This window comes from Pinus tabuliformis, chromosome 9 (genome assembly GCF_031772625.1).
Source record: "Pinus tabuliformis cultivar Carrire ecotype Pingquan chromosome 9, CPIR1, whole genome shotgun sequence".
NCBI lineage: Eukaryota > Viridiplantae > Streptophyta > Pinopsida > Pinales > Pinaceae > Pinus > Pinus tabuliformis.
Window position 1 is genome coordinate 1847072137 of NC_142307.1, and position 26992 is coordinate 1847099128.

The following is a 26992-nucleotide window of genomic DNA, read 5'->3' on the forward strand; positions in this document are numbered from 1 at the left end:
CAAGAATTTAGGGAGAATCCCCTAAATAATAGAAGTAGCCTATGTGCATAGAAATAGGGATTTATGTGCAAGGAAATAGGCCTCAAAAGTGCGCAAGGATTTGGGGAGGCAGGATCAGGCTACTTGCATTTGTTTCAAGCCTAGTTCAAGCAAGAAGAACCATTTTGTTTTCTATTGAGACAATATTGTATTGTAAGAGATCTATTGCTCATTCTTCTATCAATAAATTTTTCAAACAAGCAAAGGGTTTTCCCAATTGGGTTCCCTAGAAAAATTTGTGTCTTGATTATTGAGTGATTGTGTTTATGTATGTTCCTATTTCGCTGCAAATAAGTAGAGAAAAATATGCGTCCTAATGAAAAGAAACTGGGTTTCTGATTGTTCATTAGAGCAGTTGTAGATTTTCGTGGATTTTCTACATGGTACCAGAGGTCTTTGAACAAATTTAAGATAATCACAAGTGCATCAAATCATAAGAGAAAGACATTTGAGGGAATCGCTGCCTAAGAAGCTCTAGCCGAAGTTAAGGAGAGGTCTTGTTCTTATGACAGGTTTAGGAGAAGAAAGGCAAATGCTAGTTGAAGTCTAGGAGGACATTTTGTGCAGATTTTGTGTTAGGTTCGTGGGCTAATTTCTTCAAGATCAGGCCACAGATTTCTGTGCAGGAGGCTGAGCTCTTGTAGCCTAGTTTGGGTGGGTCATAAGGCCTAACAAGAGGCTGGAAAAAAGGGTCGAGTAGCCTCATAATTACAACACAAGAGTGGACTTGATAGAGGAGGGAGGAGCAAATGTTTTGCATCAGATTGAGGTGAGTTTGGAGGGTTGTTGTAGCTGCTACAGCAACCCTAACCAAGGCCAAAGATTGCAAACATTTATACCGCATAGGTCCAGAATATTGGGACAGAAGTCAACGTCTCAAGGTATGTTAAATCTACTTTAAGTATGGTGTTGATGCTAGGTTAGTGAGAGTCCAGGATTGGGAAAGAGTAGGTGGTAGCTTAAGAGCAAATTGGAGGGTTGCTAGAGACTGTCTATTTAGCCCTAAGTTTAGTCCTTGTGAAGGACTACAAGAATGATAGAAGAGGCAGAATTATTTGAGCCCCAAGTACACCTTCTTGTGAAGGATTACAAGGTTGTTGGTGGGCAAGTGTTGGAGAGCTCTCTAGGAAAGCGGGATGGTGGACTAAGGGTTGAGAGCAAATCACTATTTAGAGGGAGTATTGATCTTCACTCCATGGAAGGGCAGGATCACGACAGTGCTGGAAGATAATGGGGTGGGAGAATTCAACAAGCAGGCAATAGCGCCACCTCAAGATCCCCAGCAATTGGCCCAGCATAATAAGAATGATATCAAGGCAAGGAGGATTATTCTAGAAGGGGCCTGAGTTCATATGGTACCTCATATCCATGAGAAGAAGATAGCACATGAGATGTTCGATGCCATCTTAAAACTATATCAGAGTACCAGTGAAACCAATAAGCTTGCTCTTAAGGAGAAGTTAAGGCGGATGAGCCCATCGTCACATATATGTCAAGGTTCACTTAGGTAGGAGATGAACTGGGTCATGTGGGCGTGATTGTATTTGATCATGACCTTGTGAGTTTTTCCTTGCTCGGACTTCACAAGTCTTGGAAAGGGTTCCAAGATGTTGTTAGTGGGAGAGAGAACTTTCCAAATGGGGAAAGGTTTTGGATTGACTGCATATAGGAAGAGATTCGAAGGGGAACCATAGAAGGGAGATCAATTATGACAGTGACCGAGGAGAACCTTGCCTGTCAAGGCAAGAAGGGCCAAGGAGAGGTCGAGTCCAGTGAAAAGGGCAAGAAGAAGGACTAAGCAAGATCAAGTGTTTCCATGCCATGAGTTTGGACACTATGCCACTAAGTGTCCTAAGCAGAAGAAGGAGTCTAGTGAAGATCATGTAGCTGCATCAGTGGAGGTAGATGCATTTTTTGCCCTGTTCAAGAAAGATTTCTAATTGATTGCTTGCATGGCATGTTGAAAATGCAGTAAGAAAATCTCAGTTTGACTTTGCCTTGGTCAAACTAGAGAAAATTCGAATTTCTATTTCAACAAAAATCTTGGAGGTAGTTAACTGAGGTGACATGGCACTTGTCACTCAGTTAACTCAGTTAATTCGAGTTGGGGAAGCTTGAGTTCAGTTCAGTATGTTTGATTGCTAATTTGTAGCAATCTATTTCAATTAATTTGAGTTATTGTCAGTTAAACTAGTTCTAACTATCAGAAGAACTAGTGGAGGTCAAGTTGTGGAAGTGGAACTTCAACCACACTCAGTGATCAACCAATTAACTAATAAATCAACCCAAAATAATTGTTGCATGCAAAGAATTCGAGTTACCCAATTGAGATGGAGATTCCAAGGCAATGTACTATCAGTTGTAGCATATTCCAATGTGTACAGGTGGTGCATGCAATCAGAGGAAGGACCTAGAGGAATTGCACAATTCAATAGTGGGAAATTCCTAAATAATAGGGACCAATTTCCCAGAGGAACAGCGCAAGGAAATAGGAGCTTGGAGGGTTTGAAAATTGTCTAAGTGTTGGCCAAAGTCAGTCATTCAGGCAGAGGGATAGACTATACACTTGCAGGGTGTGCTCAGGCTTGAGCAAGCATATGTATTTCATCTATATTCTCTGATTAATGCAATATAGATAGTAAGGGATTTTGAGCAGTTGCTTTCCCCTAGATAAATCTTTGTGCATGTGTGATATTTCCTTTTGCATGTCTATCATTTGTGCTCTAGATGATGAATTAACTTCCACAGATCAATAGAGTAGCTTCAAGTCTTATCATTTAGTAAATTTCATGAGCAGTTTTGAATCTACACATTAATTTCTACATGGAAAGCTCAACAAATAGCAATATATGGTATATTGATTCAAGAGCATCCTTCCACATGACTGGGAGCAAGAAGAGTTTCAACCACCTGAAAGAGAAGAACATGCAATTTCAGATTGAGCTAGGAGATGATGGTTAGTATGCAGCTAAAGGAGTTGGTATTGTCAGTTTTCAGAGGGATTCAAGTAATCCTCTTCATCTTAGAGACGTTCTCTATGTTCCAGGATTGAGGCAGAATCTTGTTTCGGTAGCTATCCTTGAGGACAAAGGATATGATATCATCTTCAGCAGAGATAAGGCATCCCTCCAGCACTTAGCTTCTAAATGTAAGAAGCAGATAGGTGTGAGGGTGAAGAATCTTTACAAGTTGCGCGTAGAGACAGATGCAGCCTTGAGCAGCAAGGCAAGGAGAGCTCAAAATAGAGAAGTGGTGGTTGAGTGAGAGCAGGATAGAGCTCTCAAGATGGAGCCTCAGCCAAAATATCAGTTTCAGTCTAAGCTAATTGGCAATTGGGCTAACCAGCAGGATGATGAGGAACATAGCCCAGGGTGAGTGGAGGCAGCCACTCAGTAAGAGACTCCCAGTATAGGGAAAGTTTGAGCCAAGTGGGCAAAGGATTTGGTTGACGAAGATCAAAGAGAGTTGAATCTTCCAGTATCACTTCTAGCTAGAGGAAGCAGCCACAAAGGTACATAGGGTACATGGCACTTATCACTGAACTGATGGATTTGCAGAATATGGTGGGAAAGAATAGGTCTTCAAATCTGGTTCCGTAGAGGAAAGTAAGGAAGTCTTCTAGTTCAAAGGAAGCAGTTGTAGTAGCGGAGAAAGTGGTAGTGTTGGAGACAGATCCAAGTGGACAAGGTTCTTCCATAAGCACCTTCCTCACTAAGAGGGAGTGTTGAGAATAGTAGCGAGAAAGGTCCTTCTTTGACTTGTGCCTTAGTCAAAGAGACCAAGAAGCAGTTTTCCTTAGCATGCACGAGTTCCTAAAAGATAGGGAGAGTTCCTAAAAGTTAGGGCAAGTTCTTATGAGTTAGGACAATTAATGAAGCGGTTTGTCTAATGCACAGAAGTGGAAGGCTCAGTGGTTATCTTCTAGTGTGACTTAGATTTGGGAAAAGAACAAGTGATTGAGTCTCAATTCTAAATTGAGACCAGTGTCACAGGGTTCGTCGAACCTAAATATTGAGGTCCGAAATTCGGCGAATTTCAAAAAAAAAATTAAAGTTCATTTAGGTTCGAGAAGATTCGACTTTATATTAGTTCTTGTTGCATTGAGGTTACAGATAGCGTTCTCGTGGCTCCACAATTTCTAAGAAAAAATTTAATAGATAGCAGACGCGAAGGAGCAGGGAGATTGCTGCTTCAAGTATGGAGGAGACTCAAAATTTTGTGGTGAAGATCGAAGAGGGAAAGAAAGTGCAAATCGGCAAGCCTTTTGTCTGCCCTGTTTACCGAAACATTTTAACGAAGGATGGCTTCGCACCTCTGCCGCAAGGGATCGAGTCCTGCTGGGACATTTCTCACCTAACATTTTTTTTAGAAGTTAAATTCTGGGCATTTAAGTCCGTCATCGCCTTGATATGCCGATTCTTTATTTAGTTGATTCAGTTCTTGAGAGAAATTATAACAAAATGTATGTGTCCATGGAAGCTTTCCTTTCAAGAAAAAGAAAGAACGTAAACCAATTCTTCGTTGTATGAATCTTAAGCGCGATACGATAAAACGGCTAAACCAAAATTTGTAGTAGAATTTAGCATTAATTAGACCATATATTATTCCACAACGTGTGCTTTTCCGAATCAGTTTTGTTAGTTATGATTTTAAGCCTACTTATAGGTTTAATGACGCAGCACGTTGGAATTTGAAAATTATAAATTTATTGATATAGTATATGATTAAAATTATAAATATATATTAATTATAAATGAATATAAAAGATTTATGTAATTTTAATTATTTCATATTTTCATATATATATATATATATATATATATATATATATATATATATATATATATATATATATATATATATATATATATATATATATATATATATATATATATTTAAAATTATATACATAAACGAACTTAATGGCGAACCTCATACGAACTTCATCTAAAAATTCGAACTCAAATCGAACTTAATTGTAATCGAATTCAAATTCGAACCCGAACCATGTGACATTGATTGATACTAGACGAGTTACAAGAATCAGTATGACTCAATTAACTCATCAATCACAAGTCGACTTCCTAAAATACAACTTGCCAGATTTAGCCTATGTGAATTGTTTATAAGGAGGACGAAGGCACAATGCCATAGAGAGCATAGGTTTGTGTGTGTAAGCTTGTGAGAGGAAGAGCGTGCAAGAGAAACTTGTGTGCAAATTTGAGGAGGAATTTCCCTGGAATTTACTCAAGAATTTAGGGAGAATTCCCTAAATAATAAGAGCAGCCTATGCACATAGAAATAGGGATTTATGCGCAAGGAAATAGGCCTAAGAAGTGTGCAAGGATTTGGGGAGGCATGATTAGGCTACTTGCAGGTGTTTCAAGCCTAGTTCAGGCAAGGAGAACCATTGTGTTTTCTATTGAGGTGATATTGTATTGTAAGAGATCTATTGTTCATTCTTCTATCAATAAAATTCTCAAACAAGCAAAGGGTTTTCCCAGTTGGGTTCCCTAGAAATTTATGCGTCTTGATTATTGAGTGATTGTGTTTATTTCTGTTCCTATTACACTGCAAATAAGTAGAGAAAATTTGTGTCCTAATGAAAAGAAACTAGCTTTCAAACTGTTCATTAGAGCAGTTGCAAATTTTCGTGGATTTCCGACACTAAGAGGGTCAAGTCACTTCTGTACAGGACCATTTCACATGAACAGTTTTGTTTCTTGCGAGGGAGACCAATACATGAAACCATTGGAGTGGCTCAAGAAGCCTTCCATTCAATTAAAGAAAAAGAATATAAGTTATGGCAATCAAGGTAGACCTTTCCAGAGGTTTATGACGAAGTTAGTAGGCTCCACTTGAGGTTGATGCTAATGCACCTAGGTTTCAATCTTGGCTTTGTTAATTAGGTTATGAATTATATGACTTCTATTTTATTTTCTATCTTGATAAATGGATATGCATTTGCGTTCTTTAGACCTGAAATAGGTTTAAAAATTAAGACACGGTTTTTCCTTATCTCCCTTTATTTTATTGCTAATAGCTGAGGATTTAACTAGAGTTCTTTTGGAGGAAAAAGGTAATGGAGGTCTCAAAGGCACCAGAATGGGTAGAACACTATATTTATCCCATTTGTTATTTGTAGATGACATTCTACTTTCTTGTGATGGCTCAAGAAGAAATGCTCACACACTCTGAGAGATTTTGGACCTGTCATGTCTAGCAACTAGAAGGATGCTTAATGTTGAAAAATCAATAGTCTCCTCTATGGGTATGAAGAGGGTCGAGTATTGTTTGCTCAGATTTTTCCTAATGACCAGGTAAAACTACAGGAAGGGATCAAACATCTAGGCTTTCACCTAAAGCCTAATGATTATACCAAAAAAGATTGGAGATGCATGATTTTGAAGGTAGGAAAAAGATTATCTTTATGGTGTGATAGGTGGTTATCTGGGGAAGGTAGACTAGTGTAGGTGAGGTATATATTGGAAGTAATACCTGTGTACAGGGTATCTCTCCTTTATTCCCAAGGGGATGCTAGAACACTGAAAAAACTCAATTCCAAATTTTCATGTGCAGGGAATAGTGAGAAAAATCATTCCTTGGGTTTCAAGGAAAAAATTAGTCGTTCCTAAGAAAATGGGGGATTGGAGTATCAAGAATGTTGATTGTTTTGCAAGATTTTTGGTGGCTATGAGTATATAAAGAATTATTGAGGATAAATGGCTCTGAGGTAAGTTGATCACTCAAAAGTATATAGAGCCTCTATTAGTGTAATATTTGATCAGAACTCCCACTAAACCATATAACAAGTCTTCTGTGATCTAGAAGGTTGTGGTTTTAGCTTTTTCTCTGATTGGAAATTGGTTGTTTTGGAAGGTGAGAGGTGGGTCCAAACTGAGACTGAGAAAGATTACAGGTAAGTTGTGGTGAAAATTATAGCATGCCAATGGAAACAGTTGGAGCCCCATGAGAAAGAGGACTTTTCTATCTATCATGCCACCTAACAAGGGGACACGGGACACGACGAACATGGGGATTCGAGTGTCAAATACAGACACGTTGACCCCTCAGAACAGGCCACGTTCGGATACGTTATATATTATTTTATTAATATATATATATATATATATATATATATATATATATATATATATATATTTCTTACACAAATTCTCATCATGTTCGGATACGTTATATATTATTTTATTAAAATATATGTATATATATATATATATATATATATATATTAGATATTTCTTACACAAATTCTCATTCATGACACAAATAACATTATGCATAAAAATACAACTGTGACATAAATGATAAATCATAATACATATTCAATTCATCAATGATCCAATAGGAGAAAGACAAGATAGTAAGATAAAGATATTGTAGTTTTCTCATTAAGTCATCAAAATCAAAATGTGTTACATAGGTAGTGCAATGCCAATGGCAAATAGAAATAGCAAATACAAAACAACTACAAGCCTCAAGGCAGTAGGTAGCTCATGAGTCATCAATCCTCATCATCAAAATCAGCATCATTGTACTCATCATCATGGTCACCACTGCTCTCCTCTGTTGCATCCTCCTCCTCTGTATCCAATGTCATCTCTGCATTTGCATATGATGAAAATGCTCCCACACCCTTTGCTCTTTGCTCCCAAACACCCACAGCAAACAAAAGAAGTGAATGTGAAAAAAGAATGGGCAAAACTGCAATTTTAATGTCGCGTGGAATGCCCAAATTCGGGATTCGTGTCCCAGAATCGAAACACGACCGTGTCCCGATCGGACACGACCAGACATGTTCGGGAGGACAAGAATCTGACCGAATAAAAATTTGCCCGATTCGTGACACGGTGGGTCAAGGGGACGAATCTGGTTTCATAGCAAGTATCATATCTTATAAACTCAGTCCAGAATGATTGTCAATTAGTACAATAGATTTGTAGGGTGAGGAGAGAAGGCTTTAGAAAGCTTATAGATCTGCTCTAAAATCTAGTCATATTAGGATCAAGGAGGAAGAGAATGTATTGGTCTGGTCAAGAAATTCTGTGAGAGGAGAATACTAGCCAAAATTGGGATATTTACTCTTGGGGAAGAAGAGGATTTATAGGAAGAAGCATGGTAATACAAACTGGCGTGGAAATTCAAGTGTTGATTAAAAGACAGAATTTTTCTGTGGTTAGTTCTCAGGCACAAAGTAACAACACGGGACTACATGCAAAGAAGGAGCTGGAATGGCCCTAGAAGGTGCCTACTTTGTCATGTTTGTGATGAAAATTTGTCATATAAGTTAACCTTTTGTAGTTTTGCTGGTTCTGCTTGGAAGAAATTTGACGTTCTGATCAGACTCAGGAATGTATGGCAAGCTCAGTCTGTGGAGGAGTGCTCGAGTCAATGGTGCAAGACCTGTATAACTACACCTTATAAAGCTTTGCCTCCAGTGGTGGCTTGGAAGATTTGGATGGCTAGAAACTCCAGTTTGTTTGAAGGGCAGATATTGCCCACACACCCCACTGCCCCCAAACAAGTTTGTGCTACCCAAATTTTGCCTATAATTAGAAACTTCAAGCACACTGACACAAAACCTCCTAGGATTGTGGTGGTAGGAGAAATTGATAAATCTGGATCATGGGCATTTTTTGACAGCACTTCAAAGGGGGAGCCCTCTGGGAGGAGTTAGACAGATTATTTATCTGTCAAAATCACACTATGTCAAATTTAAGGTGGGTATTGGCAAAAGTACTAACAACGAAGTAGAGCTAAAGGCAATGAAAATGGAATTCATGCTAGTTGTTGGAGAATGGTACACAAAAATTGCAAACAATGGGTGATTTCATGATGGTTATCAATTGGTTGAAGGGGCAGCTGCAATGAAAATATTGACTCTGAGGCCTATCTCTGAGCAAATTCTCAATTTAAAAGATGAAATTAATAAAGTTCCATTCTTGCAAGTGTACAGACAGAGGAACTGCTTGGCTGACACCCTATCAAGGGAAGGTCTCCTGATGGACACTGGAATACGGCATCTACAGGAAGGCTCATTGCTGAGCACAATCCTCGACCTTTTATCCGATGACCAGAGACCCAGAAATATATTATCATTGAAGAGGGCTTCGAAGATCAAATATCTGTAGCTACTGTTTCGGCCTTGTTATAGGGCTGGAAAGGGCTGAACTAATCAGCATGTACTGGAACTCTCCGTTTCGAAGTAAGTGTGAATACCGTAAGGGCATCTGATGAGTGCAGATTTAATCACTTGTAATTAAAACACGACTTAAAAGTCGCGTACAGACCTGAAGGGGCATCTGATGAGTGTACTTTTAATCACTTATAATAAAATCACGAGTTTTTTTTCCCAAGGGGAGAAAAGTCACGGACAGCCCTGAACCTTGGTGTATTTCTGGATGAACTTCCGGGAGAAAAAAGGGTATAACCACAACTTTAGATTATGCAACATGATATCCCAACTCCACTGGTAGCTCTAAAATCTAAATCGCAATTTCTATTGCCTTAGAACTAATGAACCCGCATGGCTGTGTGCCTGCAAATGCTCCGATGCCATTCACCCATTTGGCTTCAAATGATACACGAATTACATCAAATACTGATAAAAAATTCGGACCAACTCAGATCATTGCCCGAATCAAGACCTCCAATGGCAATACACAAGAGGGCACAGGATTTGAACCGTGAAGCCCTGAGATAAGGCATGTCCCTGAACCCTTACAGCAAACCCTAGACCCTGAACCACATTGCTAATGCAATGATGAACCAAGAAAAACTTCATTGATTAAACTAATCTAATAAAGGAACGCAGACAAATTCAGTACCCCATACGCAATGAGATGGGATAAAAAACCTAACAACATACCTTTGAAGGCTCGACTTGAGGGAAAGATTTGAAGACTTCGAGAACCCTGCTTATGACCTCCTGCTTGTCCAGATAAGTTGCAGGGGAGTAAGCCAATTGGGTATACTCCTTTCTTCCCGGAACAAGATGTCCCCTCAGCAATGAACGTTCATGGGCATGTCTGCCATACAGATCTCTGGCTTCTGCTGCCCTCAAGGAGTACATGGACGCATATGTTAAAGTGGATTTCCATGTGTGTGCCCATGGGCGAGAGACCAAAGCTCGAATTCCTGACTTCACCACCTGCATTTTCCCTTTCCTGGTCCTTTGCTCTGTGTCTCGTTAAGAATGTTCAAGGTTTCTTTGTGCAAACGTCAGATTCGTAGTGTCGAGATCCTATTTACATCCATTTCGAAAATCTCCCCGTAGTAGTTTTGATTTATTCCGTATTTTGTTAAACAAGAAAGAACAACCATAAATGATAATATTTAACACTAGCAATTGCTCTAAAAAGTGCAAAAAAAAAATGCAAAAAAGAGGTCGATAGATTTTTTAAATTAGAAAAATAGTATGGAAATTGGAAAAATGATAAAAAAATGTATTTATAGATATGTATTCAACTCATAAAAATGAAGGACCCCCATAACAAAAATGAATAATATATATTATAATTTTTAAAATATAATAATTAAAAATTAAATCTTATTGTTTTGAAAAAATTATTAACAATTAATTATTTAATGATTAACATTTATGAATTCCACAATTTACTTCTCATTACGATTATTAGATATAAAATAATATGTTTTTATCAACTAAACAAAATGGTTGGTTTTTTTTCCTTGACTTCCATTTAGTATAAAAATCATGTACTAACATTTTAATGGAATTATTTCCTTCTATTTTCATGTTAAATTTAACCTTTTTCGCATTATTTCATACATACATTTCATATATAATCATAATCATTTCTAATGATAACATATTATTTAATATTTCATACCTACATTTGATATATAGTCATTTCTAATGATAACATATTATTTAACAATTCATGCCTAAACTGAAATTGGTCAATTTAACTTTGAGATACAATTAATTTAACTTTGGAATTAAGAGAGTTGGTCAATTTAACTTTGAGATATGTTTAATTTAACTTTGGAATTAAGGGAGTTCCATTATAATGTGTAATGGAGTGTCATTATAATGTGTAATGGAGTGTGTGGTTGAGGTACTTTTCTTTTTAATTATTAATTCTTATTATTTTTAATTTAGTTAATTTTAATATTTTTTTAATATAATATTATTTATTATTTTTTAATTGTTTTGTATTTTTTAATACAATATTATTTTTTAATATAATATTATTTAATCCAAAATAGATTAGAGCTTACGTATACTTGTTCACAAGGGTGAAATGATGGATTTTATGATGGAGATTGGGAATAGGAGAGTTGTTCTAAATAGGGTAATCGACAATGTTCTAAATTGGCACTCAAGGTGCACAAGGGAGAATCAAAGGGTAAAAGCAAGTATGTTCTCTCAATGTTCACTTGTTTATGGAATGTTGAATCCATGTTGCAATGGGTGGAGGGATATATACTCTATTGGGAGTAGCACAACTTCATTGAGCTAGTTCACAGAAATGACACAAAAGGCTCATCAAGATCCTTCCTTATTCCAACTCTAGTTGTAGTCCATGGGAGCCAAAAATGGTTTATTCCAAACATAGAAATGCCAACTAAGGTAACATCTAACCCTATTGAAACCAATAATTACAAAAATTGCAATTGTAGTATTAGAGGAATTAATTAACGTAAATATTTGTTTTTAAATCGTGAAAGACCCTATAAACATAAACATGCCTATTACAGGTTATTAATAAGTTGTCACAATGGTGTTGTCAATTTTAAGCTAAAAGTTAAGTTGTAAAAGACCCTATAAACATAAACATGACTGTCACTAGTTATTAATAAGTTGTCACAATGCTGTTGTCAATTTTAAGCTAAAAAGTTAAGTTGTGGAAGACCCTGTAAACATAAACATGACCGTCACTAGTTGTTAATAAGTTGTCACAATGGTATTGTCAATCTTAAATTAAAAAGTAAGTTGTGAAAACCCTATAAACATAACGATGACTGTTACTAATTATTAACAAATTATCACAATGGTATTATCAATTTTAAGCTAAAAAATGAGTTGCGAAAAAGCCCCATAAGCATTACCATCCGTGATTATTAATAAATATTCACAATGGTGTTGTTAGTTTTTGTTAGTTGTGAAAAACCCCATAAACATAAAGATGAAAGTTTTTATCACAGAAGGTTAGTTGTGAAAAGCCCTATAAACAATGTCACTAGTTAGTTGTTAATAAGCTTGCAAAAATGCATGCGAGACCTGGATAGGTTGGGCTGATCGATATCAATTTTGTATACTCCACTTATGGATAGGTGATTCATTTAAAGTTCTCACTGAGACCAATGGGCACTGCCTCTGGCTACCCAGCTCTTCTTTTAGTAAAAGCAGCCCAACTTATATATTTGTATTGTTCTTTTCTTGTTATTTTATCAGCCTAATAAGGGCTGGTTGAGTCGTGGATTCTGCAGCATTGACTTTTCATTATATGTGATCGATATCAATTGTGTATGCCCCACTTATGTATAGGTGATTCATTTAAAGTTCTCACTAAACCAATGGGCACTGCCCCTTGCTACCCTGCTCTTCTTTTAGTAAAAGCAGCCCAACTTATATATTTGTATGGATATTTTCTTGTTATTTTATCAGCCTAATAAGGGCTGATTGAGTTGTGGATTCTGCATGCTACTGACGCTGATTACTACAGTTCCACGTATTGATCGTGATTACAGCAATTCACACATTAACCTAAATACTTTTTTTTAGTGAATAGTTAATGACTTTAAGGCAGATAGATCAGAGGAAAGTACAGGACACCAAATTGGTGGTAAACAATAGGCATCCTGGAGCAATGCTTTAATTGTTGTATATGTGTAGATATATTGTCGATATGTGTGCATGTGTCCAATATATACAACAATTAATGATGCATTGTGAGGTGCATAATGCTGTGAAGTGGTAGGCCGTCATGGTTACACCGAGTGGTTGGGACTCATTGTTTATGCTGTTCACCTCGGTTTAAATCTTTGGATACCTACTGATGGATGATGGTGGGCTTTGCATGAAAAAATTAAGGGTTATAGTGATTACCTGGGGTTTTGATCCTGTGTCAGGTGGATGAGATTTTGACTGGTTACTAATTTTGTTGGGTTAGTAAAAATAGCATGCCAACATGGTAATAAATTATCTGGAGAACGACTCTAACAAAGCAGCTACACTAGTATGTAAAAGATTGTTTCAAGAATTATATCAAAAGTATATATGAAAAAGCAACAGTAAACTTGAATTTTGGAAACGGAATCAAATCCATAGATAAGAAACAGTTATCCTTGGATGTAAAATATCATGTACAAGGAAGCACACATAATATACAGCGCTTCATGATGCAACGATTGGTCCCATGCACATAAACATGGCTATGTTTGGGTGGAATCCATCAAGCTATGGAAACAAAGGTATTTCTGCTTTGAAAATGCATCTTATATTCCATTATTAGACAACAAAAATTACATCAAGAATTATAGGCTGTGGCACCAAAGCATGAACATGCAAGCCTCCATGATTTAAAATGCCTAAAATTCCATGCAGTCAACAAATTATTTAAACCCGATGAAGGAATGTCCGTGAGTATGTATGGTACCAAACTTGAAAAGTCGATAGTGCATGCAAAGAGTCTCTCTAGGAGCAATAAAACAGGCTGCAGTGTACTAAAACTTTTGGGAATAACATGTTGGCCTCTCATATGCCTATAATGTAACTGCAAAAATATAAATATACTAAACTGGCAATACCAATGACCAAAAAATCATACCTGTGTATGATTTCAAGTCAATGAGTGTATGATTTCAAGTCAATGAAGATTCAAGAAAGATGGTTTCTAATTTTTGCAGGTTGTTTCCCCATCCATGAATCAATCATGTTCCTTTACTCTGTTTCTCAGTTGCATATCCTCATTTGTTGAAGTTTTTCTTCCTGGGCAAACTACTATCATACTTAAAAGCATGCAACATAAAAATAATTGTAGGCCTTTAGAAGGAGATCATACTGCTTGGCTCAGAAGCTGAACAAAACAAACATCCATGTATTTGAGTAGGGTTTTTTCAACTCTAGCAAGAAGAATGCATTTTAACACATGATATCTCTCAGCTTTCAAAAAGAGTTAAAACCAATTTAAACTGCAGATTGTACAACCCAAGCAGGACACTTGGCATGAAAAAGCGAGCTATAACTCATGGAATTAGACTGTGTCTACATCCCATATTCAAGTGTTCTTGCCTGTATACTCAATTATGTGCATGGATAAATCACAAAGTGCTTTTCAGTTCTCCTGTCTGATTCAGCAAGCCTTGAAAAAAATTAGGCTGATGAGATATAACATTATAAGAATAAGGCCCTTCCCAACATAGCGCCACTTCTAGAATATATTTAGTTATTTCCAGTGGTAAGATTTAAAAGATTTCCAAGAACTCCTATAATGCGCACAACCAATGGCATGACAAGCATAGCCCACGGGAGAATCTTCTTCCTTAATCCTAAGCTTTCCTCTCGTTGGTTGGGGTGAGACCTCAGGGCTATCAAAGCAGGAAATATGAAACCTAAAGAAAGACCTGTGGTTGCTCCTGTGAACTGAAAAGCTACCCAAATATTGGGAATCAAAGTAGATCCCATGTAAAGAAAAACCAAAACAGTGATAGTCAAGATGACAAACCTCCTGTTGCTCTCAGAGAGGGGCTTCGATCCCTTGAAGACCATGCAATCCATTGTCTTCCGAAGTGAAAAATGGATCACAGGAAAAACAAGCATCAAATGGAGCACATATCTAACCCTAATAATGTTATCAAGAATGGAACTTAAAGGAATTTCAAGGTCTTTGTCAAAATTTGACGAAATATCTGAATCTGTAGATTGCCCAAATAGAAGATAACCTGATATTGCAGTAGATTCGTACACCAACACACACAGCACTGTGGTGATCCTTCCAACCCTGTTCATCTTAGCAGGCGTTCTATCCTGCATTTCGTTATAGATTGGTTGTACATTGAAATGACATATGTATGCATTGGTCATGATTGGGATTACCACGAGAAGATCCTAAATTGCCCTTTTGGACCCAACATCAGGAAGCAGCCGAGGCCTCTCGATCTTGCCTTCTATAAGCCTAACAAAGGCAATAATTGATGACAAAACAACAAAAACAACTGCAAGTGCAACAGATGCAGCAGATGTGAATTTCAATGAATCTATCTTCTTAAGAGCACAGAGAGGCGCCAAAACAAATACCATTGTGATGAAAACTATCAATCTCTGATCGCTCCACCACCCATCCTTTCCTGTCCATTGATCAAAAAGCCCCTGGTGATGCGAAGATCTGGACATCACATCTCCCATGATAATTAAATAAACAATCATAATCCCTGCATTGTTTACAATAATACAAATCTCTGATAAAACCCTGGCAGAGTGCCCACAAACAGATTCAACAGTTTCACCATAATTAGAAGCTTTCAGGCGAACAGAAAACTCGACCAGCAACTCAATGCTTATTTCCGAGAGAATACCCATCAGGATTATCACTGCAAAGCATAATGGCAGACCCAAAACTTTCATTGTTGCAGGCAGTGCCATAATTCCTGCACCAATTACAGTCGTCGCCAGATTGAAAACTGCACTAGGGATACCAGATCCAGACGCCACTTCTGCTATCCCTGATTTTTCTGTTGACAATAGGGGTAAAGCATCACTGTCTTCCGAACGCAATGCCTTTGAGGTAACCCCATTGACAGACTTCTTGATCTCTGCCTCGTTGTCCAGCGATATGTCCTGCGTTTGCAGCTCGATGAACGAGTGCTTTATTCGGCCCTGCATTGTGTACCTGATTGAAATTTCCCGAGAGATATTGAGAATTGTTTTGATTACCTGATTTGCAGGAAAAATAGAAAATCGTCCTTTGGCCTCCTCTGTTTGATGAGATCTGCTATTGATGGGGAAATGAATGATAAGATCTGCTTCTGTTTAAAGTCTGCTTCAGTTGTTATTTGCATAGCTTGCTGCCATAATTTTATTTTCATTCTAAAATTATGTCTATATACTAAATTACAAAGAAAAGCAATTTTCCAAACAGAGGACTAAGCCCTGATCCATTCTTGATTGAAATAATTCTGGAAAACCCTAGGATAAATTTGCACAAAGCAGTATCTTGACAGCCTATACACAGCATCTCCTCATATTGCGTCTCATAGGACATTGTCAAAAGCTCTACGAAGGGCCACTTAATGGCACTATCTATTATGGAACACTCTTTTTTCTCTGATCAATTCTTTGATTGCGATTACACTCGCTTTCAGGGTTCCATCTCTATTAGCATGTCGCTCTATCAGACAAGCTTATGTTTTGTAGGTTCTCATTTGAGCTCTGGTGAGAAGGAAGGTGATGAGATACGGAGGAATTCTGATGTTATGGAAATTTTAAAGAAGACACACTTTCCACCAATTCCCAAGTTTTCGGGGGAGAAAACACCAGAAAGCATTTTGGAACATGAGTAAGTTTTAAATTAGCATCTTTACACATTGTAATACATATATATTACTTTAAATCTATAGCTGTTTTTATCTATCTTCATATATGATAATACATTACTAGGCACACCTGTAGTTAAGAAAAAAGAGAAGGGGAATTTGGTTATTCCTTTATGGGTGAAGACTAAATTTTCCAGTTGGGAAGTTTTTTAAACCCTCCTTATAACATTAAGAGATTTATGTAAGCTCTCCAACATATCGAGCATAAAAAATCTGCAACAAAAGGTCTAGGGCTTCATCAATGATCAATGCTTCAAAGTTATAAACGACTCTATGTAGAAGAATTATAAAAGACTAAATTACAGATGCAGGGTTTTTGGAACTCTCAAAGATGAAAGTGCAAATATTGTTAAATCCACTGGTAAGAATTCCTCAACCTGCAAAGAACACAACAATGATGAGCAAATGAAGTTGCAAAAATAAATTGAGAGTTATTATCAAATGCCAAAGAAGAGGGAAATGGAGCAAATCAAAGGTCTGATTCCCTCAAAGGAAAACGCTGCAACCCCATTTGCAAATGGTAAGGCCTTCGGACATTTCAATGCGCAAAAAACCGAACCCTTCTTTTTCCAGCTCATAATTCAGAAAAATACTCAACTTCTTCCATTTTAATACACAAAATCAACACATATAACAAATGAACACCATATAGCCCTAACCTGTTGATTCGAAATACATGAGTCTTCCAGATCGATGGTAGTCTTCCACTGAAATTATAAGTTCAAATAAATGTTTGAGGCATTCAATCTTCTACATAAACTCACAAACAAACCATACAAAAAGTTGAAATGTGAAGGATCTAAGATTTTTACCTTTCAGAGGACATTTTCACTTCAGGAACCTCTCATTAAACTTGAATTTATGCAAAATAGAACAGCTCGTAAAACCTTAACCGATACCAAATTTGACAATCAAACAAGCATTAAAACAAACCAGAAAACATACCGAAATTCATGTTGATCTTCGCATCAACGGCACAATCGTGCGTATCAGTAACAGCTATAGGGATGTCCTTATTGTAGGCAGCACAGAGATTACATTGAAAACACAAATTCTATCGTTGTAAAAAATGCTCCAAAACCATAAAAGAGAAACAGAAGACGCGTGAGAGTCTACAAAAATAACTGAAACTCGTTACCATCGCTAATAAAACCGCTGTCATCAGTAGCCCTCTTCCACTGGTAAGAATTCCTCAACCTGCAAAGAACACAACAATGATGAGCAAATAAAATTGCAAAAATAAATTGAGAGTAATTATCAAATGCCAAAGAAGAGGGAAATGGAGCAAATCAAAGGTCTGATTCCCTCAAAGAAAAACGCGGCAACCGCATTTGCAAATGGTAAGGCCTTCGGACATTTCAGTGCGCAAAAAACCGAACCCTTATTTTTCCAGCTCATAATTCAGAAAAATATTCAACTTCTTAACCATTAGTTAATCCTGCTCAACACGTGGCCATACTGTCCCTGGAAAAATCCGGGCAGGAAATTACAGAGGAGACACAGGCAAACCTGAGATAAAAAAACAATTTATAATCATTTTTTCAATATTAAACAAGAAATGCGTAATAGGAAAGAAGAAAGAAGAAGACAAATAGGAAAGAAAATTGGAAAAGGAATAAGAGCACTAAAGAAAAGGAATTGCAAGGGGCTCCGACACAAAAAAGAAGCCAAAAAATTCCAATGCTCATTCCGGAAGAAAACGAGATTGCAGAACGCTGGTGATCAAACCCTACGAGCTCTCCCACAAATTCATCTCTACAGGAGCTGCCGAGATCCTTGCTTTGGAGCCAATTTGTAAATATTGGAAAGATTTTACACCCAACCTCCCTGAATTCCATAGATCGAACGGAGCAGAGTACGGCGTAAAATGGGTAACCATCACCGTGTATTAAGTCTGTGCATGCCCTGTTTTGTGATGGACACTGGGTTTTAGTCTGCACGCCCAGTTTTATGTCGCCTGCCTAGTTTTCCCCTGCACGCCAAATATTAAGAACACAAAACATATTATAATTTATATTCAAAAACAAAATAAATGAAACTAATCATACCTTACCCTCTCCTGTAGCCGTTGCCATTGTATCTGTGAAATCTGCCCATTCCATTTGCGACCGTAATTATCTGTAAAATCTACTACCCATTCTATCTATGAAATATGGAATCTACAACAGCTGGGCTGTTTCAATTTCTCCACCACTAAACCAAGACATTAAACCGAGAGAAAATATAACAGTGAAAACAATTAAAACAATGAAGACAAGATGGAACATAAAGAACAGAGAATTAGCATGGCCATGCAACAAACAAATTAAAAAATTAACCATCAGAGAAAAGATGACACCCAAAACAATTGCAAAAACAAAAAAATAAAACAACACACGTAAAATTGGTTGGCTCTTCCCATGCATCTTCAAAGTCGTGGCCACAGAATTCGCCTCCCGCGGAGACTTGCTGTGCAGGAGGCCAAGTAACGGGCCTCCCCATCAAACACAAGAAAAGCACGCCTCCCGGTGCCATTTCCTGCACTCTGCAGTTGAAGAAAGTGTTGAGGTCCTTTTCAGATTGCTTTGAATAAGCTTCTGCAACATCCTGCCTGCCTCTGTCGATCCACACTCTTCGCTTATTATATATATATAAGGGCGAACTCTTCGTAACAACAGCCTGAGGCACCTGCAATAATGATAATGTTATCATTCACAAAGTTCATAAAATAATTTGGCAGTAAGGTTTAACCTATGATCATCAAACCAGATTAATTTTATCTAACAATAATGATGCAGAACTGACCTGTGAAAGCCAATGAAGCGCCATGACAGAGAAACAGACATGGATGGTCGATCTCGGAAACACATCGTTGTAAAAGGATACGGGTACACCCGCAACAAAATAGCGAGAATGCCCACGCCGGTCCAGCAGACTGAAAAGCCCATTAAAGTCATTGCAAAGCAAATCAGAAAAATAAGCCTGGAACTCTGCCATTAAGGCCCCGCCATGGCCAATCCTAGACAGATTTGTTAGTGTTTTGACAACGAAATCAGAGTCTAATACCGTGTTTGTACCGGTAGCACAACCGAGATCTGCAATTCTGGGAGGGCCCTCTTTGGGAAATGCAAGCTTCTGAAGGGCTGCCTCAAGCATAAGCTGCAATACCTGGAAGACATTCTCTGCCTGTCAGAGTTTTCGGCGTAACATGCATCGCCATTGCCCGAGTACATGTGAAGAATTCCCTGGAGATTAATGCCGCTGTGAAAGATTCACATGTTAGAGACTCCCGTTAAACAATAATCCTGGAACTCCGGCGTAAAATGGGTAACAACTCACTGTAAAATCGGCTGCAGAAACCACGTGTCAGGACGAGATTGCAGAACTCCCGGTTGTGCTTCCAACGCCACGTGTCAGCATGAGGAACAAAGGGACGACGAAAGTCTCTTTCAAAGGAAGGCCTATCGGCCTAATTATATTTGATTCGATAATGTGGAACAAGGCCGCATAGCGTTTAGTGTGGCTTAGTTTAATTATTAAATTTTGAAAGTGTGAATTAACTGATATTTGAAGGGTTAAGTTGTAGATATTTTTGCTTAGTTTAGGTATCTTTAAATTAGAGTAAGAAATAATAAATACAGATATGAATGAACAAAGTGTGTTTTAGTAGCCATAAAATATTTGGAATGACCTTGGACTTATAGTATTTGAACTTTGGAACCAAAATTCTATAACTATACTTCCAAACCAAAAAATATTTCTACCAAAAATAAAAAAAAAATTATTGTTATATTGCATCGGAAATGTGCTAACTAAAAGTGCTATATATATATATATATATAACCTCTCGTCAAATTCTATTTTTACACAAAATTACATTTGTACCAATACATATGAATATGCTCAAGATAAACATCAAAAATATATTGAATATACTAAACATGAAAAAAAAGTATATGTTCTACACAAGTGAAATGAACACTCAATAGAGATTTTTATCAAACACAATAAAATAAACAAACGAACTAATAAATTAAGAAAATGTTGACATTGTAATGTTTTATGTAATAAAGACACAATTACTTTATTATTTTTAGGTGATATAAATTTTAACAAAATTATGATATGAAAATAATTTAGGAAGAAATCACATTGGTAGATTTATGTCGATTTCAAACCAACCATTTGGTTCATCATCAGGACAAGCTGAAAAATTATTATGTATTCAAAAATCTTAATGATGAACCACATTGGTTGGTTAGAAACGCGTAGACCTAAATCTACCAATGTGATTTCTTCCAAAATTATTTACAAATCAAAATATGGATCACAAAAGCTTGAATTTTATTAAAATTATGATATATTTACTTTAATAATGTGTTTTTTGAATGCATAATAATTTAAAGATATTTCAATTAATTTTTATTTGATTTTAGGCAAAATTAACTAGTGACAATTTGACCATGACTTACATAACTAGATTACATGTATTTTCAAAAATATATATAAAAAAATTACATTTGCATTAATTACCTTATGACCTTTCAAAATGAATAAAGTATTTGGCAAAATTGATATTAAAAATGTCATTTAAACAATATATAATTATAATTTAACTAACCATTATATCAAAGACTTTGAAAAAAATATGTTAAAATCTTTGCAGATGAAAAATGTGTATTTCAAAAACCAATAAATTAAAAATTATGTAACCTAAGTATTGTAGAATAATAATTTAGCTAACTATTACATTTTTTTATAATTTCTATATTTCTCAAAATAAAATGTATCATTTAATAAGACAATTTAGTGAAATTGTTTAAAATATAATTTAAATAATACTTCCATATTTTAAATTTAATCAATTGTTTACCTTGCTTTAACTATCATATCACAGGGAGAGCATTTTTAATTAGATTGTGTGTGGGTGCCATTCAAAATCTCATTAACAAAATCAATTATTTACCTTGTTTTTAACTATCCAATCACACAAATAAGTCCAACTATATTTTAGTCATAAAAAAGATGAGAAATAGATGTGGGAATTTGACATAAATCATTGTGGGAAAATATTTAAGAAGACAACACATTAAAATTATACTTGCACATTGTTGAAGTGTACACGTTCAGTGAAGTCTACGTGATGGATATAGGAAGGAGAGATAGATTGAGATTGATTGATTGGATTGATTAGATTGATTGCCAACAGATATATATATACCGCTATAACGATACCCGATACTCTCTACGATACCGATCTCGATACCAATCTATATACCAATCTATATAGCTTATAAATCCATATCAATCTATACCAAACTAGATAAAGAAAGATAGACAGATAGAAAGAAGTGAAGTGATGTGATGTTAAAGAGCTGAAGGGGTTCGCTGAGCGAACAAGAAAGGGCTGAAGCTGAGCGAACTAAGAAAGAGATGAACAGATTGAAGCTGAGTGAACAACCAATGTGAGAAAAGAAAGAGCGGACGGTGGAAGGACGTTAATGAATGTTTGTTTTGGACATTGCTTTCTGTTCTCTTTAAAGTGTCATGGGTCCTTTCTTAAATAGTACAATAAGCAAACACAAACTTTTTAGACCGGCGAGAGTAAGGGAGAGCATGACTAGGCAAGAAAATTACGAATAATATTAAACTAGAAATTGCTCATAAAGGTTCAAAGATACACCGAAGGAATAACATATTTAGTAAGACTATCTCTAAAAACTAAATTACTAAATATTAAAGCTCTTATTTCTAGTAGAATAAATATTAGATAAATATTATTTGAAAAAAAATTCAACAACCTCTACTATGAAGAGCAACCTTCTTAATGGAAATTTTTGGTTGGATCATTTGGTTATGGTCATAGTAAGATGACCGATGGAAAATTCCCTAAATAAATAGCTAAATAACCACAAAAAATATACAATTCTTTGAGCAATGAGAAAATTGTTTAATACAACAACTATAATCTATTTAATAGAGTAAGTCAAAAATATTTCAAAATTAAAAATTGCAAATTCTATTTAATATATAAATATTTTGATTATAAATACTCATTATTAAAAATGTTAACGTTTTAAATTAATTCTAAAAATATTAGATTATTTACTTATTAAAATATTATTATATATATTTAAATAACTAATTTTTATTATTTTATTATTTAATATTAATATTTTATTTTAACTTTTTATCCAAATTAATCATCTAGATTGTAATTCACATAAATTTCATAGTGTTACACTTAGCAGAATTTTCATCATTGTGGAATTAAAAATTGAGAGAGATGATTTTTGGATTGTGACATGGAAAATTGGTATTAATTAAATTAATTTTCATATTATTTAGTAATTAAATTTAATTTACAAAGTAAAGAAATAAATAAATAAATATATATATATATATATATATATATATATATTTTAACATGATCGTCTACTCTTATATTATAAAAAACTGCATTAAGCAGGTGTTGTTACATAAGATGCAGAGAAAAGGAGAAAAGAAGTCCAAAATAGGATCGCAGCCCTTGACTTCTGAGAATTAAACTTAAAGAAAATATGTTGGAATAGATAGCGGCTATATTGCCGGACAAAAAGGCCAGCTAGAAGGCAAACTTTGCTGGACATATGATTATTTACCAGAACTGATTAACCGAGTCTTCCACCTGGGGCTCCTTTTTGATGCTTGCCTTGGTAGATGCCTCTGCTTGCATACTCTGTGCGATAGTCTTTATGTGAGTGATGGCCTCCTCCAGGTGTTGGCATTTCTCCTTGAGGCTCTCTATCTCTGCTTTTTGCTTTTCTAGTTTTTTCCTCTTGGACCTGCTGTCTGCTTGGAAGTCTTCTTTGAGTTCATTGTGATGTTTAATGAACCGAGCGATCATGAAGCAGTGTTGTTTACAGAGAGTGCATGTATTGTTTCCAAGCACACGATCCAGCGGGTTCTCTTGCTGTTCATGGCCCTCCTGAGCTTCTTTCTGCTTTCTGTTCTCTGAGGGCTCTGCCATTGCTAAGTAGGAAAGAGTTAGCAAACAAAGAGTCTGGGAATGGCACGATTTATACCTGAGAGCTGTGTAGGGAGCGAGCTCTTCGTGATTGCTTTGAGGACTGCCTCGCTTGATGCTGGGGAGCTGAGCCCGAGAGTGAGACAACAGTGGCTTGGGAGGATAAGCGCACTGTTTGCTTCTGCTGCTGAGAACGATCAGGCTCCTCTCTAAACGCACAGCTTTCCAAGGCTGTTTCTGATAAAGCAGGAGTGTTCTGTGACAGTCGGGAGAAGGGAGGTGGTTATAAAGGAATGGGGGAGGCCAGCCATGATGAGAGGTCGGATTATTTTTATTTAAAAGGACTGAGTGCATATCCTGCTCAAGATTCTTGATGCAGTCGATGAGGAAGGGGAGGGGACGTTTACCAGAATTCAAAGGGAGGAGAGCACGAGATATAAGAGGATACTTTGTACTGGTCACGATGGAGCAAAGGAGGGAAAGCATAGTGAAAGAGGCGTAGTGAAGATCGAGGAAGGTATGACTGCTGAAATGACTGATATAAGGACGGATTCTGAGGGTGCTGATCGGGTAGGCTGTCTGACAGCTTGATCTACTACGGGATTGCCTTTTCATATATCCTCTCATTCTCTCGAATTTGTCCTTGCTGTCTGCTGACAGCCTTGGTTGCTAAGGAGTCTGCTTCTGTATTGTTTTCTCTTAGAACGTGTAAGAAGGTTGAGTCTCCCATGTGCCTGAGATTGTCGTGAATCCTGGTCTTGATGTTGTTAAGGCCTTCCTTAATGAACTCTTTGCCTGTAACCATAGCGGCGATGATGATGGCCGAGTCCCCCAATATTATTGCGTTCCTAATTCCCAATCTAGACAGAATTGAGGTACCCAGTAGGAGGCTGTAGGCTTCAGCTGCATTATTGGAGGCATTCCCCAGTCCCCATTCATAGCTAAGAATGGTTTTCCCATTGTGATCTTTGATGATGCCCCCTGCTCCGGCTTTCCCAGGGTTGTTCTTCGAAGCACCATCAAAGAGAAGAAAAGGGCGCTTCTGATTGAGGATCCACTGTTTTACCTCTTCCTTGGATCCTCTGAGTTTCCAATTAGACCGTTTCTTGTAGACTTTAGCCTGGGGGAGATGATTTTGGATGTGGTTGAGGCTGAATTTATTATACCAATCTCTCTCTTCTTGAGCCCAGCTCGTCTGATCTGGAAGAGCTATGTAGTTTGTGCTGATAGTTTCAGAAATGCTGGCGATTGTCTTTGCAAGGATACTGGCCATGTTGGGCTGTTTGTTGTTGAAAACATAGTTATTTCTGGCTAGCCAGAGATGCCAGCAGAGGGTGGCTGGGATGCATTTCCACACTCTGATTAGATTGAGCTTGCCTTTCCTGGAGAAGGGGTAGCTTTTCCTCCAATTTTTCTGAAGGTTGGAGATCTGATCAAAACTTTCGCGGGTTTCCATGGGGCTTGTCACCTGCTTCCAGCAGCTCTGAGCTAAGGGACAGAGTAAAAGGGTGTGTTGGATGGACTCCTCCTCTGCTCGGCAGAAGCAGCATATCGAAGGACCCTGGATTCCTCTTTTCCTTAAGTTCTCAGCTGTAAGAATTTTCCCTTTAAGGAGTGTCCAATTGAAGTATTTCACTTTTGGGAGGCATTCTGACTTCCAAGCAGCTGTGTGGAGATTCCAATTTGCTGAAGGGGTTATGTTTTGCAAGGTTTTGTATCCTTCTTTCACCGTGAAATTCCCTCCACAGGAGTCCCAGATATATCTATCTTCAGTCCCCATATTGGTTGGAGCAGAACCAGAAAGAGATTGCTTAAGATTGAGCCATAAATCTCTGAGGTCGAGGGGGGGTTGCAGATCCTTCCAGTCGAGCCATCTGTTTTGGTTCCAAATAGATATGTCAAACAAGGAGGTTAACTTTCGTTCTTCCATCCATTCTTGCAGGGGTCGGAGGCCTTGGAGGAGGTTTCTCGGTTTTGAACCCATAATTCTGTCAGACCAAATCTTGGTATCCTTTCCATTACCTGGGAGTTTGGAAGCATTTTCTCTAAAGTGAGGCAGAACTTTTTTGATAAGTCTCCACATCGGGGTGCAAGGCCTGTCTACAATTGCTTCAGTGAGAATGTTAGAATTCGGGCCTCTGAGGTATTTTCTTTTTATGGCCTCCACCCACCACGATCCTTTGCCTGAGAGAATCTTCCAGATCAATTTGAGCCCCAGAGCCTGGTTGGAAAGACTTGGAATTTTAATGGAGAGGCCTCCTTTTTCATAAGGAAGAGTTACCTGATCCCATTTGACAAGGCTGAATTTCTTGGACTCCTGTTTTCCTCCCTGCCAGAGAAAACTTCGCATGATGAGTTCCATATGTTTGTGAGTGCTGGCCGGAGCCATGATTACCGCATACTGGTAGATTGGGAGGGCTGAGAGAACAGCCTTGATGAGAATTGTTCTGCCTGCTAAGTTGAGCCAAGAGACTCCCCAACTCTGAAGAAGACCTCTCATCTTTTCTATATGTTTTGTCCAGACCTCAGCCTTGACAGGTTCTTTAGCCAGAGGCAAACCCAAGTAGGAGAAAGAGCTCCAATTCCTTTGCATTGGGATGTCCAGTATCAAGGATATTCTTTGTTGAATTTGGAAAGGAACATTCCATGTATATATTTTGCATTTCCTATTGTTCAATTTACCCCCAGAGGCTGAAAGGAAAGCATCCAAAACTCTTTTAAATCTCCTTGCCATTAGACTAGAGGCTCCCCCAATTAAGAGAGTATCATCCGCGAAGAGCGAGTGATTTATCTCTTTTATCCCTCTTTCTATGCAGATTCCCGTGATCTCTTTGTTGCTGCGAAGATGTTCTAGATGAATACTCAAGGTCTCAGCCATGATGATGTATAGGAATGGGGAGAGGGGGCATCCTTGTCTCAGCCCCCTGGAGCTTCTGAAGTATTTGCTAGGTCGACCATTGATCAAAGGGGCAGTCCAGGGGTTGGAGATGCACCCATTGATGATGCTGATGAAGTTGTTTGAGAACCCAAATTTTTTTAGTGCTGCAGTTAGGAAAGAGTGGTCCACACGGTCGAAAGCATTAGCCATATCAAGTTTGATTATCATTCCTCGCTCTCCTCTGTTAAGGCTGCTGTGTATGGCTTCCTGGATTAATATGACATTATCTGTTATTTGCCTGCTTGGAACAAAGCCTCCCTGATTTTCAGATATTAAAAGGGGGAGGAATTTCTTGAGCCTGTTGGCAAGGATTTTTGTTATAATCTTGTAGGAGACATTGCATAATGAAATGGGGCGAAACCTGTCAAACGAGAGGGGATTTGCTTCCTTAGGGATCAGAGCAATGTGGGAAGATTTGGTATTTTCTCCCAGCTTGTGATTTCTGAAAACATTCT

The 26992-nt window shown here is 37.4% G+C and overlaps 1 protein-coding gene and 2 pseudogenes across 3 annotated transcripts in view; all 3 read right to left on the reverse strand.

Annotated features, from left to right (window-relative positions):
• Positions 1 to 10362, reverse strand: part of LOC149156218 (uncharacterized) — a 44741-nt gene extending 34379 nt beyond the window's left edge. The window contains exon 1 of the mRNA XM_089438008.1: positions 9926 to 10362. Coding sequence (XP_089294134.1) covers positions 9926 to 10213 — 288 coding nt within the window. The 5' untranslated portion in view covers positions 10214 to 10362. The remainder of the gene's footprint in view (positions 1 to 9925) is intronic.
• Positions 10363 to 14651: 4289 nt separating this feature from the next.
• LOC149156219 (amino acid transporter AVT6E-like) lies at positions 14652 to 16065 on the reverse strand (annotated as a pseudogene). The gene is made up of 2 exons (XR_016263223.1): positions 14965 to 16065; positions 14652 to 14803 (listed from the first exon to the last, which is right to left on the reverse strand). The product of XR_016263223.1 is annotated as an amino acid transporter AVT6E-like (transcript).
• Positions 16066 to 18789: 2724 nt separating this feature from the next.
• LOC149156220 (gibberellic acid methyltransferase 2-like) lies at positions 18790 to 23602 on the reverse strand (annotated as a pseudogene). Its single transcript, XR_016263377.1, has 3 exons — positions 23235 to 23602; positions 19399 to 19854; positions 18790 to 19281 (listed from the first exon to the last, which is right to left on the reverse strand). The product of XR_016263377.1 is annotated as a gibberellic acid methyltransferase 2-like (transcript).
• Between the last annotated feature and the right edge of the window lie 3390 nt (positions 23603 to 26992).